Below are 16,537 nucleotides of genomic sequence, written 5' to 3' on the forward strand. Positions count from 1 at the left end.
CTTCCATGGGGAGGCAGTTTTCGAATCAGCTTCGTCCTGTAAAACACGAGAGGCATTTTAGTCTCATTTGATCACATATAATGTAAGAATCTTATTTGGCCAGGCATGCAGGCACCTCATGCAGTAATTGTATTTTTAAAAAAAGGACTAAGACCTTGCCAGGAGCAGAGCCCAGCATCTCTTGTTGCTGAGAGGGTGGAGGGTGGGGAGCGAGGGAGGGAAGGAAGGAGAGGGGAAAAGGCATTAAAATTAGGCTTTCATATCGTCAGTGTTCTGAAAACTACTGCCTTCACTTGTCAAAGACCTCAATCACAACTGCAAAAGGCAAGCATTTTATATACCCATATTATCTCCATATTAAGTACCAATTCATTTATTACAGTTGTTTTCTTGTGTCATTTATTGTCACTTCACAGAATATTTGATGGAAATATGATAGAATTTAATGAACTGTCAGATTCAATTTATGTAAAAAAAAAAAATTCAAAAGATAGAAAATATTGGTATACAAGATTTTTGAGTGACAGTGACAATGTTATATACTTATAAACCTGCTGCCAGCAAAGCTGTGAAACAAGCTTCTTCCCAAATGCTTCTCACCTGGGCCTGCACCAATGGAGCCTCCTCAGCCATCAGTCCTTCAGACTCCAGCTCTGATGCCACTTTATTGATGTCTCGCAGACGAGACTCATTTGCCTTCAAATCCTGATGCAAAGCACAAGAGGATGCAGTGAAGCAGCACGTGACAAACTGTTCAGCAAAGTAGTGTGAATAGTGCCAGAGGAAAAAGATGAAGATGCTCTCAGGTGCACTTGCAGCCACATACCTTCTGGAAATCATCAAACTTCTTCTGCAGCACTTCCACCTGCTCCAGGTCGGAGCCCACCTCTTCATTAGTCAGCGCTCCCTCCTTCTCATTGATCCACTGCTGCAGCTCATTGGCTTCACGGAACAGCATAAACTTCTTGCAGCTCTTCTCTAGCATATCCTTCCTCTTCTCGCCCAGTTCCAGCAGGGTGCCATACCTGAGCCACATAGAGAATGATCAGGGCCTGGTTGGTGCACTTAAATGACCCTCCTCATGGTCTTGCTGGATTTTGCACCAATCAACAACTTTAAAACACCCATATCATGGAAAACTTAATTTTCCTTAATTTCCTCCTTAGGTTAAATTAAGAATTCACTCTCTATTCCAGACAGTCCTTATACTGTATTAAAACCAAGCCTGTTTTCAATTCACTGCTTTTATGAGGTCATGAAAACCAGACATGTGCCTATTTCTTTGCTACATAAAATACACAAACACCATAAACAGTAAATCATGAGAAAGATGTACAATATGTACAACAACTATTAGTATTACAAATTACAGTTAGGTATTTGGCTAGTACAAAAGCCAGCAAGTAGTGAAGCATCCAAAGAAAATAAGAAGAATTAAATGGATGAGGGAAAAAATGACAATGACTACTATATGTTGATGTGTCACCATTAGGCAAGCTTTAGGATAGAGAGACAAAGAACAAGAGATGTGACTTCTATCCCTGTACTGAATAGAAGAGGTATGGAAAGATGACCTTGCAGAGGAGAGAAAGATAAATAAATGGAACACATCAACAATGAAAGGATGAAACTGCAGATTCACAACAGCTACAGAAGCATTAGGAACTATGAGAAAGAAGATGAGGTGAGAAATGACGGGCAGTTTCAGTGAGGCAAACTTGTTGGAACAGCACAAAATGGAGGTCTGGGTCCTACTCACAGCTCCTCCACCTGCTTCATGCGCACAGAAACACTGCACACCTCCTTGGTGACCATAGTCCTGCCACAAGGCAGATTGGGCGCACGCATGCAGGCATTAGTGGTTAGATTAAAGGAAGGGAGAGAAAGGGAAAGAACAAGGGGAAGAAGAAATGAAGAAAGGCAGAGACGTTAGGCTGAAAGAACAGTTAGTTTTCATAGCTGGGTGACTGAAGAGGATTATTACAGGACAGAAAGGGACAAAACTATGTTACGGGTTAAAGTAAACACTTCTCATTTCTCACTCTCAAACCTGAGACATTATTGAAGTAGTACACCAATCTATACGATACATCAAATCCTAAACAAAACTGATTGTCTCTCTTACTGGTTCTCAATCTGCTCCTGGCGCAGAGCAATGCTGCCCTGCTCGTCAAGAAGGTTCTCGCGGGAGGACGATTGCGTTGGGTCCAGTTTTTTAACGTAAGCTGCTGGCACAAAGCCCTGCCTGTCATTCACCTCCACCTTCCACCAGTCCTGAAGAGAAGAAGCAAAATATGGCACACTTTTGACTGTGACTGTACATGGTCAGTCCTGTAGCTCAGGCCTTCTGTTTAAAGCTCGGAGAAGATACCTTGTTAGTGCTGTTGAGCAGGGTAAGGATGTCACCCTTCTTCATGGTGACCTCACGAGGACTCTTCTCTTGGTAGTCGTACAGAGCCAGCACCAGCTCCTTACCGGTCTCATCGTCAGTAGGGGCCACTTGTTGCTGTTGGAAAACCAGTGAGCAAATCCAGTAAGACATACTTTCCTTTAGATTCATTTTGCTAGGATGTGCGGGTCTATTGAAAAGAACAAGGGACTCACCCTGCAGGCCTGAGCCTGCTCCTTAAGGGACTGGATGCTGCTGCCATAGGCACTTAGATCGGACATCAGCGCTTCATGTTTCTTCAGCAGGGCCTGGGGAGGAGTAACATGCTTTTAAAAGGATGTTCTCAAGTAGTCATTAAGCATTTGTGTTGGTAAATATGCGCCATCTATCCATTCCACTGGAATCTGCCCACTCACCTCAGCAGAGTCCTCATCCTTGCCATAATCAGGGCTGCCTACAATGGGCTCCTTCTCCCTCATCCAGGACTCAGCCTCATTGGCATCAGCAAAGTACTGCTGGGCCTGCAGGGAGTCCTCCAGGTCCTGCCTGCGCTGGGCTGCCTTACCCTTCAGAGTCTCCCAGCGATTGTTCAGCTCTCCCAGTTTAACCTTCACATCCTCACCAGCAAAGTGGCCTGCAATAGAGGTTACATTAACAGTTACATTAAAGGTGGATTTATGGTTATACTCTGTAACAGTATGTGGGATAACTCCCCAATGTAAGCAGCCAGCTATTCAGCATTCTTGAATCTCCCCATCATGTACCTCCAACCACAGCACTTTCACAAGTGGTTTGCGCTCTGATGTAGGGTCTGAAAACACTTATTTCTGAGCACTCATTTGTGCTTAAAAAGCAGCACGTACCCTCCTCCACCATGGCCTCGCCTTTCTGAGTTACAGCCTTGATGCGGGGCTCATGGCCAGCGATCTCAGCCTGCAAGGCCTGGTGCTTCTTCAGAAGGTTCTGAACCCCAATCAGGTCTTTACCTAAGGGAGTAAGAAAAGGAGATTGGCATAACAAAAGCAGATCATTTTACCACACAGGAACTACAGCAGTCAATTAACTTGGTCTGGATAAAACTCCAGTTGGAACCTGAATGATTCACTGACCCCTGTTGGTGGAGGCAGCAATGGGCTCCTTCTCTCTGATCCAGGTCTCTTCATCCTCCATGTCTCGGAAGAGCTGCTGCAGCCGGAGAGAGTCAGACAGCTTCTGCTTTCGTGCAGCCATGGGCTCCTTTAAAGCTTCATAGCGTGCCACAAGAGCCTCCTGCTTCTTCCGGATGTTATCAGCATCAAAGTGGCCAGCCTCTTGGAATTGCCTGGCCTGGATGGTAATGCCGTCAATACGGTCCTGTTGAGAGAAAAAGGCAGACTCAGCTACCTGACATCTAATTCGCAACATTCTGTCAGGCTTATCGATTTTGCTAATTAACTTACCTGATGGGCAGCTACATCAGCCTCTAGCAAAGCATGTTTCTTCTGCAAGTTCTGAACACTGGTCAGGTCTTTGCCATAGTCATCAGAAGCCAGGTGACCTTCCACTTCATAGAGCCACAGCTCAATGTCCTCTACGTTACGGTTGAACTGCTGCTGTTGGTTGGCTTCACGCAGCTTAATTCCTGATAGAACAGCATGATACTTTGCTCAGGCTTATACAATACACATACAACAACTATACTTCATGCCCAAAATATGAATAAAAATAAGTGATCAGTTTAGCTCATTACCTTTGAGTTCCGTGGCTTCCAGAAGTTTCTTCCACTGAGAGCTGACCTCATCCATACGGGTAGCCACCTCACCAGAAGCGTAGTGTTTTCCATCAATCAGCTCCTGGCCAGACTTCTGCAGTGCGTCAATGCGGCTCTGGTTGGCAGAGAGTTCTGCCTCGAAGGCCTGGTGTTTCTGCACCTTACCCTGCAGGTTGGAGGGGTCCTATGTGTGCATGGATAAATAATTGAAAGCATGAGATCAAGCAGCAGCAGGAAAAAAAAAAGAAAAATAGCATGCATACTTAATTTCCTTGAGGTCTAAAAATGTACAACACCAATGAGTACATGGAATTAAAAGGGTGAATCAGTCAAAAGTGGGTGCACCTTGTAGGCCTCATCAGTGGCGGTCTTCATCTTCTCATTGATCCAGCTCTTGAGCTCATCAGAATCACGGAAGAACTGCTGCAGGTGGAAGGAGTCCTCTAGGGCAGCACGGCGGGACTGAGCACGCTCATGGAGAGCATTGCGTCTGCTCAGCAACTGAAACACACACACATTCAGTCTATTCACAATGTATCCCCAATGACTCAGCACTACTCAGCATACAGGGTCAGAGAAACGCCAACTGTGTAAAATTGAGGAACATTTTGGGATGTTACTGTTCACTTACTGCGTCTCTGCGGGTGGCAACATCCTCCTTGGCATAGTGGTTGTTCTGGATCAGCTTGGTGGCAAATTCATCCAGGGCCTAAAGATTACGGTGATGTGCAGTTAGTTAGAAGGCCATATGTATGCCAAACCTAAAAAGGTTTTGTGTCAAAGTTATTGTGAGACAGCAGAGATGCCAGAGTATTCTTACAGTTATCTTCTCTTCCTGGGCACTGAGGGATTTCTCAAAGTCTTCATGTTTCTTCAGCAGGGCCTCAACGCTGTCCAAAGAGTCGCCTAGGTCCTCATTGAGGAGGAAGGCCTAAAGGAGGGACAAAAGTCTGATTACCTCAATAATATCCAGATTTCTCACCTGTAGACTGCTTAGCATATGCATCTAATTTTGCAGAATATCTAAACAAAGACTGGGTTCACTAATGTAAGTAATTTAAATAGTTATTTATATTTAAATAAAAGTTATTTATTAATATTAAAAGTTTTTTTAACTTTTAATATTAATAAATAGATTTAATCTATTGGCCTGTTACTGGTCAGGCTTTCAGGAGCATTTGGGATGAAAAACACACCTCTTGCTTGCTCATCCAGTTGTCAACCTGCTCAGTGTCCCTGTAGAAAAGCTGCAGATCCATGCACTGCTCATACTGCTGTCTGCGCAGCTCCCATAGCTCCAACAGAGATTCCTTTTCCTCAGCAAGAATACCCAACTACACAAAAACACATACACACGTTCACAATGGAATGAAATGGCCCATTATAGAGTCTACATTTTCCAAAAACCCACAACCAAAATCTTTGTCCTACCTTCTCCTTGACCTCCTCTGAGGCATAGTGTCCGGTGTTCAGTAGAGCCTGCCCTGCCTCATCTGTGGCTTTGAAGCTGTCTTCATGGGCATCAATCTCACCCTATTCAGAAGTAATGGAAAACAATGTCTCTCAGAATAAAGTGAATTTTCTATTGTCCTTAAATGACATCACACATTCAGAGGAGTGTAGGTTAACCTTGTGCTCTTGGTGACGATCAAGCAGAGCTTCAGCCCCAGCCACATCATTGGCCAGCTCATCAGCATTAATCAGAGCCTTCATTTCAGTCACCCAGCTGGTGAGGTCCCGGAAATCTGCAGTGAACCGCTGAAGTCTGGGGTGTGGGATGCACAGTCACAGTCAGTACAAAATATCCGCTTTTACACCTTTTTTTACAGCTTATAGCTTTAAGGCCTCAAATAATTATGAGCAAAAAACTAAACTTGAGACTTTAGCCAAATGTTGAAGAAACAGAAAATAAGCCATGTGCCGACCTGTAGGAGTCGTTGAGGTGGGCGTGGCGCTCAGCAGCCAGTGTACGAATCTGCTCCCAGTTGGTAATGAGCTCATCTCTCTTCAGGTGGATCTGAGAGGCGTTCTGGGGGTGGGTTTGCTGCAGACGTTCTGCCTCTCCACCCAGAGTGTTCACCTGAGCACACAGACAGGGCAGAACTTAATAAAAATAATGACAGCAAATGTATAAAGATGTGCACAAGCACAGTGTTGTCAAAATTTAAATCTTAAAGGTTCTAATAATTAGGGAGACTGACCTTGTCTTCCAGGGCTGCTAGGTCTCTCTCAAGTCCCTCGTGTTTGCGCAGCAGAGCCTGAACACTTGCCAGGTCACGTCCAAAATCGTCTGAGGCCATCAGCTGCTCTTTCTCCTTTATCCAACTGATGGTTTCATCCACATCCCTACAAACCACAAAAGATTAAAGTTAATGAGTGAAGTACTTATTTCAAGACTCAAAGTCTGTGGTTATATAGCTAAATCATTCATTATTATAATTTTAATTGTATTAATCGTATGACTTACCGGTTGAAGCGCTGCACCTCAGCAGCCCCAAACAACTTGCCCTGTCTCTGCTGGGCTAAACCCTTCAGCCTCTGCCAGGCTGCATTAACCTCCTCCTGCTTCTTCAGGATGAGCTCGGCTTCGGGGTGGTTCTCCTGAGTGAGCTTGGCTGCAGCCTGGTTCACCTCATTCACACGCTCTTCGTGGGCTGCCAGGTCTGTCTGGAACTCTTCAAACTTCTTCTGCAGAACCTCCACATGTTCCAGGTCCTGCCCCAACTCCTCTGAGGTGACAATGGCTTCCTGTATGAGTAAATGTGTACTGTTTAATTCAGGTCATGCCTTTGTGCTTGAACAACACCACTGAATTTGAGAAGGTTAAATCTGTGTGAATTGTTTGATCAGTATTGAAAGCCGACATCCTGCTGAAGCTTTAGATCCTAAAACACAACAATTTGCTACTACCTAACCACATCCGAATATGTTTAAAATAGCAAGGCTTACTCAGTCAGAAAGTGTACTATGTCTTATGGTTTCTGACCTTGTCACTGATCCAGTCCAGGGCATCCTCACACTCCCGCAGGTACTGCACCAGTTTCTGGGCCTGCAGCAGACGCACTCCCTTCTCCTTGGTCTTCTGCAGCAGCAGGTCCCAGAGACGATGCAGTTCCTCCAGACGAGTCTGTTACGAAACAGAGAGAGATTAAAGAAAATGTGTCGCAATGCTAGGCTTGTCCTCTAGGCGGCAGCAGAAGGAAAGTTTAAGGCTGTCCATCACTGACCTGATGGAACTAGGTTTATAATGTCCAAACCTTTAGAAAGAATGATGGACAATCTAGGAAATGTAGGAGTCAATTTGATATCTTTATATATTTATAGATATCACCACAAACTTGTCTAGCTAAACCCAAGGGGGACAGGAAGTCTGAAGAAGAAAGAAGAAGAAATTTCACCAAAGGCTAAGATAAAAGGTCACAGCACTCAAGCACCTACTTGGATATAAGTTCCATAATTGACACTTTTTACAATTGGTCTCTGAGCAGTCCGGTAAGGCGTGAAGGACTGAGTCAAACATGAGGATGGTTACATGAGGCATGTTACATCTTTGTATTACTGTACATAACCATATATAGCCCTAAATGTACCAGTGTTTATCCAGTAATATTCCAGGTCACTGAATTAAGCTTAGATTCATTTGTTATGTGAGTAAGGTCTCTTACACGGATGGTCTCAGATGCAAAGTGGCTCTCAGAGATCATGAGATTGCCAGTCTCATCCAGCTTGATGATGGCGCCGGAGTTGGCCTGTACCTCTGCTTCAAAGGCTTGATGTTTCTGAAGCTTCCCCTGTGAAGACAAACACACTGGATGAGACAAAGAACGCTCCAGAGGTAAGATCAGGATATTCTGATAATAAAATCTCTTTAAAAGAGAACATATGTAAAATTGTAGCTTGCACCCATGTTTGGGATAAGTGGTTTGATTTAAACTTAAGATAATAGCTACAACATAAATGAGTATTATTACTTATGGTTTACTAATATGTTTACTTAAATGACTGAACACATGATGCGTTGTGTAATAATGAAACCCGTGTGCTTTTACAAGTGGGAATGCCTATAAGGCATTTTTTCAATTACAGGAAGAGCAATCACAAGTCAAAGGTTGCTATGACTTACTGACAACGCAGTTTACAATATTTAACTACTAGTTAAGAAGGTTATTATTAACTTGTTCAGCTGCTAGGCTGGTAAAGAAGCATCTTGTTAAACAGAAGTCTGAAGTATGATTGGCGAAGCAAAGTTTAAAACCACTGTAAAAGTTTGACAAACATTGCCAAAGTCGGACAAAACTTTGTATCTCCAAATTTGTAACTTCACATGAGAAGGAAAAAAACGTTTAACTTTCACTGGAAGTAATGTAAAAATAATAATAATAATAATAATAAATAAGTCATTAGATAATAATCTATAAGTCATTTTGGATACATTGTATTGGCCCATAAATCTTAATTTTGACAATTTAAAGAAATGCCAGATTCACAACAAAAATATGAGATATAAGGCTTTTATGTATATATTAAATGCACCTTTATGATGCTTTTGCCAAAATCTTCAACTATTGTTCGACTTGGCAAGCACCGCCTACTAGGGCTGCACAATATTGGAAAAAACTGATAGTGATATTTTGTTGCTCTATTATTTATTAAACCACATGATTTTTACCAGATTTCTCCAGATGTCAATAAGCCAACATGTTGTGATATTAATAAAATACATGATATTGGGCAGATATAATCAGTCTCATGGAAAATAAGAACAGTGTGAAATTTCCTTTTGTATCAAGCAATTCAAAATTCGATTAAACTCAAATTTATTTATATAGGCTTTTTACAACAAATGTTGTCATATAGCAGCTTTACAGAGATCCGGTCAGAGCCTCTTTTGAGTAAGCCTGTTGCAACAGGGGCAAGGAAAAACTTCCTCAGATCGAGAGGAAAAACCTTGAAAGGAACCAGGACTCAAAAAGGGAACCCATCCTCCTCAAAAGCAAGCATAATGTGTATGATTTCATTTGCCTTATGTGAGATTGCACATCTTCGATGGGACTATTGCACACGTGCACATTGCAATGTCATTGCAATGGCTGAAACTATGTATTGTGCCGCCCCGCCGCCTACTGTTAGTAGTAGTCACAGTATTTTGCCTTATGTGCTTCAGTGTGCAGTAAAATGGAAGTGTTTTAGATATGGACACCCGTCCACATTCTTAAACCACACACCTGCAGGTTGGTGGGATCCTTGTAGTTCTCGTCTGAGGCAATCTGCAGCTTCTCCTGAATCCACTTCTCCAACTCGTCGGCGTCGCGGCGAAAGAATTGGAATCGGTAGGAGTCCTCTAGTTTCTGCCTGCGCATGGTCGACAACTCCTTAAAGCGACGGTAGCGGTCAAGGACCTGCTGCCGTCGCTCCTGGATGTCGTCGGCCGTCTCCAGGACTTTCACTCCACTGATATCCATTTTCTAAAAGAGACACAAACACACAGAAGATTGGCTTCATGCATTGCTGGAAAATTGCTGCATCACTGTGCCTTCCCTTTCCTCCATTAGCTGAAATTAAATTCCACAACAAATGTCTGGGTCCTAGATTATAAACAACTTCTAGAGGGTCCTGAAAAACAAAGGGGAGTATTAAATGCAACATCTACACCATTACAAACATTATATTTATACAGATTAAGCAGTACTGACCAGAGGACTAGCCTAATCCATTTACCTTGTGACAGATCTCTTAAAACAGCTGCAGAATTTGCGTCATTAATTCTTATCAATAAGACGAGTTTAACACCACACAGACATGTCGTGATTAGAGAGATGGCCTGAACAACAGCTGAGCACACAAGGGGTCCAGGCGGAAATTCCTCATGCCTCTGAACAAACAGACACAAAGAGACTGCTGCTGTCAGCCCCATGTGGGCCAACTCTACACACCACCCCCACTGACACCCACTTCGAACACATGCTGCAACCCCCTCCTGATACTCCATCAGTCATGCCCTAGGGCCTATGCTTTTCACAGACTGCTTGAGGAGCATCAAGGGTTAAGTTATGATTTTGTATGATGTAGCACAGTTGAACAGCAGGATGGACACACCCTGGATACAGTAACATGTTACTGGTATTCAAGAGATTGGCCCATCCCAGCACTAGACTGAGTAGACTGCTGGGAATGTGGGCCCCTTAGTGGACTATTCTTGGAGGAACTGCACAAATGTCAGGGGGACAGACGGAATGCGATAAAATTCCTATCGCTTACACTCCTACAAATAAATGTGTATTAAATGTTTTTTGAGCTATTTTTTAATAGAGATGTGCAAGTGGGAAGACTCTTTACACTCAATTTCAATTTTTTATAGAACCAAAAGTGGTTCTTTTACGGCATCGCTCAAAGAACCTTTTGATAAGCCTTTCTCTTTAAGAGGCTACAAAGCCCAACCACTGTGCTAAGTGCAAACTCATCTGACTTAGCAGCTGGAATTAACAGCTAAACAGAAAACTGTGTGAGAAAGTGGCACAGAGTCCTTTTGGGGGATTTTACAGATAGGCGAGAACAAATGTGGCCATTTCTGGCCACAGTGAGAGCTGCTCATCGTTGAAGATGACAACTGTAATGCATTCTTCCCACATTGGCTGTAATAAGTCCACTCAGTCAATACGCCTGTTCTAAACCTCTAGCTTTTCTACTTCTCCGTGGGTGACGCTAAACATTCATACAACACTCCTTAGTGGGATTATCAGTTTTTTTTATTATGAAGTTCTTGAGATAAGTCCTTTTCAGTGAACGGAAGAAGAATAAGGAGTGAATGTGACCATAATAAGGACAGAAGAGTCTTGCTCTCCCAAGCCCAAGTTCAATGTCCCATGGCACAAGGCAAAAAACAAAAAAAAATGGGCATCTCTGGAGCCATAGAGCTGCTTCTTCTGCAACCATGAGACTGCTGGGCCAAATCAATACAGCCTTTTGTTACACTCGCCAGCAGAGCAGGGGGTGGGGGAAGTAATAAAACTGAGAAAAACAGGGGTGCCGGAAAGGACGCAGAAAAAGAAGGGACTAACAACGACGCAAAAAGGGACCACACTAAGAAAGGCTGAAGTCAACCAAAAAAGTGTGAACAAGAGAAATGGGGCGAGTCTTTCACATACAGGGAGAGATTGGCTGAGTCAGCAGTATGGATAAATAAGGCATGCTGTCTCATTTCCAAGGACAGTGGAGGTAAAAAGCATGAGAGTAAGGGAAGAGGCTGACCATTAGGACCAGCATACATCTGGAAGCTCACTAAATCATCCACTAATGAGTGGCTAATGGAGGAGATGAAGTCCAATTGCTGAAGATGCATAGAACAAGACATTCGCCCTGCACTAGTATGTATGTGTGTAGGTTAAAAGGCAAAGGCCAAATTCCATCTGTGTCCCATCACAAATGGTGATCGCAGTTGTCTTTAATTGACCTAATCTTAATTAGTTAGTGCTGTGTATGCAGTCATGTGACTCTGCCATGTTCAGTCTGCACATCGAAGGTCATATCGCCCAACATTAATACATTTTGTCGTGTTTGGTCATCTTTTTAACTATTTATCATCCAAATTATTTGTAAATTATGAACATAACTGATAGTAACAGCTTTAATACACTCTACACTGTTCATGGCATTCCAGCATAAAGAATAACAGCTACAGCAAGCCAGCATAACACGCCCAGATGTGAATTATGACTAAATAAAGTGCATTAGCCAAAGACAGATTACTCTCTCTTAAACTGACCCACCCTGTTCCCGCCCAGATGGGCTACCCGGCTGCATCCCCTCCCCCATTTGGCCCATCCCTTCACATCAGTCCCCAATTCACTGTCAGCTTATATACAGTGGCTTCGACTGGATTCAGCCTGATGGCTCTCAGTGGGGATAAAGATCAGGGCCACGGTCAGGAGCACAACAACCTACAGCTAGCCTACACAGCAGCATCAGCTGTGCGTTAACAGCATTTAGTCATAGGTCATCAGGATGCCTACCTGACCTGTATGAGCTGAAATGGCGACATCACAACAAAAGGCATGACGCTGCATTTTTGACAAATGCCTGAGAGAGACCGCACCTTACTGTGAAAATCCGCTAACCTCGAAGAGGTCTTCTCAGAGCCATACATATTGCTTAAAGACACTCAAATCTGAAAGCTGGCACATTACACACTTATTTTACACCTAACTGACATTACTAATCACCCCCCACTGCGGTGAAGACTAATGACTGAAAATAGTTGGAGTTGGGGAAAAAAAAACAAAAAAAAACAACTCACCACAACAAGAGCATAAAACCTGCACGAGGGCACTAAAGTGGTGCAGCTGTAGCAAGAGATAGAGCCCTTAGCGGTGTGCACAGCAGAGATAACACCAGCTTGCTTGCTCTCCTACGCATTCACCCTGTTCTTCCCCCTCCCTCCTACTCCAGCACTCTTCGGCACTCGCTCTAGCTCTGCCTTGGCCCCACCATTAGTGCTCAACAGCGCAGCTCTGGAATATTCTCCTCCCTTTCCCACTCTCTCTCTCTCTCTCTCTCTCTCTCTCTCCCACACACTCGTCCATTGAGCAGGCGCCCAGATACCTCCCTCACATTCCGGCCACATGATGACACAGGCAAAGTCCACGCTCACACCCTCAAAACACTCAGTGGCCAGCTGTAATTGCTGTTAGCTGGGCCTACATGGAAGGAGCTGCTATTACAAAGACCAAAGACCAAACCACAAACCACACACACACACACACACACACACACACACACGTGTGTGTGCTCTGAGATTTTTTCACACCATGTTGTGAAGGAGGTCAAAAATAACTATAGGTAAGTCACAGAAAGACACAATTCTGACAGCCAAGAGACAGAAACACATACAAGTTCAATTATGCCTCAACTGGCCCACACGGTGTCTCCTCAGCCGTTTTTAGACGTGCCACATATTCCCCATCTGTCCAAATAATCAGGTCTGTCTTACAACATGCCTCCTATTCCCAAACTGTCCTGATAATGAGGTTGTCCTCTCAAAGACATTCTTACCAATCTTGCAGAGAGGAGCAGAGATATTTATACACCCCAGTGTGGCACAGATTGCTGCAGAAGTATGTTAAGTGGAGCAGGGAGAACATGTGACACCAGTAAGGTGTGTGTGGGGGGTTAAGCAAAAGCTCTTTAACTGGTGCATTACAAAATTAAGCAATATTGCAAATATATAACATCAGGGTAGTTCAAGCTATTTCAACGATACGGTAATTGTGGGCCGATGCAGATTCTCAATATTTTGCATGTGTTTTTTTGCCAATGCAGAGGCTGATAACCATATTTAAACATTTAAATTGGGACTGTGACTACCTGGATTAGTATTTGAGAGATCTATGCTAAGTGGACAGTGTACAACTTAAAAAAAAATTACGACCATTGTTCGGCTCACGCTAATAAAGCGTGTATGAGAACAAAATCCCACTGTCTCATGAAAATAACCATCATCTGTCACATGCTCAACTGAAGATAGTCATCGTTTCTGCACCGATTTGTGCAGTCATTTTCAAACAGAGATTTCCATGTTTTCTGTGAACACACTTTACCATCACCATTTTTGTTATTGTTTTGGTTGCTCACCAGGGGTTTCGTCTAATTCTCTGATTGGTCGCTACTTCTGCTGTGTGTTGTTTAGGAGCTCATTCTACAAGATTAATTACCGGGAACTTACATATACATACAGCTCTCAGACTAAAAAACAAACAAACATCATGTTCACAGAGCAGGAGCAGTCATCATTGGCGTGTCATCGATTTGTAACCAATCTGGGGGAGTTACTACCTTAGTTTTGAATAGACTGATCAGGGTTTGTTAGTCATAAGGGGTCATTTTTTAAGAAGTCGGATTCCAAATATAGTTAATCAGCCCAGATAATGTTACATTATATACAATTTTTTCCGTATTAATTAGCAGCTCATGTTAGCTAAACGGTGTCTGTATTACTTATATAACAAATAAAGATCAGGATCATATCAGCAGCGGCCAATATGCAACATTAAGGTAATCTGATCAGTCAGGGTGTCAATAAAATAACTGGATTTGAAAACTAATAACAATAACATTTCGTCATACCGTCCTAGTGGTAAACACATCCAGGCAACTTTTAATATTCAGAGGTAGCCCATCTCACTCTTTTGCTATCTCAAGGGACAACAACATTCTGCATAACAGTTACTGCAGAAGAACTGGTTGATGCGCAAGTCCAACACGCTCAATGAGACACTACAGGGCTAGTAAAGAGGGAGAATTCTTTCCACAAAGCTTTACTTTCTCCTCCTACAACAAGGCCCCCTAACAACTTCATGTCACATCCTGCATTCAGCAAGACCAGCGCTCCCACTGGGAAATCAGCATCAGTGGGAAACATGCCCAGTTCATGTTCGTAACACTAAGTTTCCATGGAAACACATCTGTTACTAAGGGCCAGGAGATAGAATGGGAGGAGGATGCAGGCCTGAGGAATGTCCAGGAAACGGGTGGGCCGACTCTGAGCTCTCCAGCTGAGCAGAGTTCAACTACTGAGAAAGAATGAAGCAGAGAGGCCTTTTTCCTTCACTTCCCATGAGTTCACATGAATTTCAGACTGCTCCCTCGTAGAACAGCCACAGAACATTATAGACCACTTAAATCCCATCTTCTGTTGCTGAGAAAAAACTAAACATCTATAAGCTTTAGATGCACATGACTTAAAGCCAACCTTTTCTGGGCTAGGGTCTCTTCATGCAGTATTCATGGAAACAGTGATCTACGCAAAAGCTATGGAGTAACGAAACACTGCAGTATTTTACTGACTGTTCCAAATAAACAGTTAAAACACTGTAGAAAATGTAGGATTAAATTAAACCGAGCACCAGTAGATCTGAATAAACCCATCAGTTTTCCCACACACTGCAAGATCATGCAGAAAACACCCACACATCATGCAACACAGCAGTCTAGAAAGAATCATCTCTTACATGCATGCATTAAATCTCAGTATACAAAGTAACCCATAGACCTATCGAAAATAAAAGAACCTAGGACAACCATAAAACTGACCAACCTCAGACGGTCTACTCCTATTCGGTAACTGCGTATCGTCAGGCTCAGCCCAAATGAATTAAAATGAACTTCTCGAAGCTGCAGATGAGCCTCGAGAGGTATGACTACGCAAAAGCATCAGAGAAGCACAACACTCTGTGAGTGCACGTGTCCTTCCATCTCTCCAGCTGTGACTGCAGTGCAGACAGACAGAAGACGCATCGCCGCTGCAGTGGTAAGGCCGTATGGGGAGGCAGCCAAGACCCTGCCCTGCCCATGCGACTTCTCAGCAAGAAAATCAGCAGCAGGCAGGAATGAGCTTACGCTCGGCTCTTTCCTTCCTGCTCTCGACATTCCAGAAGCTACGCAGCAATCTATAGAGCCCACACCATCTAACGGAGCCACACCACCACAAACCATACCCAACAAACACACAAACAAACACGTCACACAAATTCACACACACTTTACCTTAAGTTTGGGTTTAATAAACTTGGACATGGTAACAGGTGCCTGTGCTGGTTACAGGGCACAAGATTAAATCATTTTATTAGTGAAACTTGGAAGCGTTCAAAGATCTTGCCCCATATGTCATGTGCTGTGAGGTTGGGCTAGCTTTACAGAACATTGGCAAACCGCCTCCTTATTTTACCTAATGAAGGTTTGCTACATAACGTGGAGTTCAGACGAAACCAGACCGTGTTGTAGTTGTTGTTGAAGGAAAGTAAGCAGATTGGAAACAACAATGGATTTTGAACATAGTTAACAGTAGCTATACAATCTATCCTAATGCAACATTTCAGACACAGCAATATAGGGTGAATTGGCTTAATATGGGCGAGTTTTGCATTATGCTGCCTCCTATTCAACCCTATTCTATTTGCATACATATTTTTCTAGGTCCCAAAATAATGATAATCTGGTGTGACCTCCAAGACACAAAGCAACAATTATAATAACCACAGCTCGTGTTAAACCATAGTTTGATTGACTTATTTGAGGGATACCTACACCAAAAAGTTCTTAGGTACCCCAAATTAGGGCAATTTACCCTAAAAACATAAGCTAATAATAATAATAATAATGTGATTCAATGTTACTCATTTAGTTTAATGGCTTTTTTGCCAAAGCTCTGTAAAACCTGTGCAGCCTCGCAATAGTCTGTACCAAAGCAACCAGTTTGTGGGAAGAGCGAACCAAGAGGGAAAACACGATTACATGTATACAGTCACAGTTGAATTCACAGGGTAACACAAGCTTCAGCACAAAGGCATTCAGTCCGTAAGTGCTCATGCAAATTATGTGTGATTATCGATAAAAGCACACTTAAC

At 43.1% G+C, this 16,537-nt stretch overlaps 1 protein-coding gene across 8 annotated transcripts in view; it reads right to left on the bottom strand.

Moving 5' to 3' along the window:
- sptan1 (spectrin alpha, non-erythrocytic 1) overlaps positions 1-16,537 on the bottom strand; it is a 31,457-nt gene that overhangs the window by 12,208 nt on the left and 2,712 nt on the right. For 4 of the 8 annotated variants that reach the window (XM_072661960.1, XM_072661958.1, XM_072661959.1 and 1 more), the window contains exons 2-26: positions 9,365-9,604; positions 7,805-7,930; positions 7,126-7,266; positions 6,607-6,887; positions 6,341-6,485; positions 6,065-6,219; positions 5,769-5,904; positions 5,571-5,672; positions 5,336-5,473; positions 4,960-5,070; positions 4,771-4,848; positions 4,485-4,640; positions 4,119-4,323; positions 3,829-4,010; positions 3,499-3,742; positions 3,253-3,375; positions 2,806-3,023; positions 2,605-2,697; positions 2,372-2,506; positions 2,126-2,274; positions 1,760-1,819; positions 827-1,025; positions 601-705; positions 155-187; positions 1-36 (exon numbers count right to left, since the gene is read on the bottom strand). In XM_072661960.1, the coding sequence (XP_072518061.1) occupies positions 1-36; positions 155-187; positions 601-705; positions 827-1,025; positions 1,760-1,819; positions 2,126-2,274; positions 2,372-2,506; positions 2,605-2,697; positions 2,806-3,023; positions 3,253-3,375; positions 3,499-3,742; positions 3,829-4,010; positions 4,119-4,323; positions 4,485-4,640; positions 4,771-4,848; positions 4,960-5,070; positions 5,336-5,473; positions 5,571-5,672; positions 5,769-5,904; positions 6,065-6,219; positions 6,341-6,485; positions 6,607-6,887; positions 7,126-7,266; positions 7,805-7,930; positions 9,365-9,601 (3,588 nt within the window). In that variant the 5' untranslated portion in view covers positions 9,602-9,604. Of the gene's footprint in view, positions 37-154; positions 188-600; positions 706-826; positions 1,026-1,759; positions 1,820-2,125; positions 2,275-2,371; positions 2,507-2,604; positions 2,698-2,805; positions 3,024-3,252; positions 3,376-3,498; positions 3,743-3,828; positions 4,011-4,118; positions 4,324-4,484; positions 4,641-4,770; positions 4,849-4,959; positions 5,071-5,335; positions 5,474-5,570; positions 5,673-5,768; positions 5,905-6,064; positions 6,220-6,340; positions 6,486-6,606; positions 6,888-7,125; positions 7,267-7,804; positions 7,931-9,364; positions 9,605-12,432; positions 12,599-15,228; positions 15,359-16,537 lie in introns of those variants that run through there. The other 4 variants (XM_072661962.1, XM_072661961.1, XM_072661957.1 and 1 more) reach the window with 3 other exon arrangements.

The sequence above is a fragment of the Salminus brasiliensis genome, chromosome 18 (assembly GCF_030463535.1).
Source record: "Salminus brasiliensis chromosome 18, fSalBra1.hap2, whole genome shotgun sequence".
In the NCBI taxonomy this organism is placed as follows: domain Eukaryota; kingdom Metazoa; phylum Chordata; class Actinopteri; order Characiformes; family Bryconidae; genus Salminus; species Salminus brasiliensis.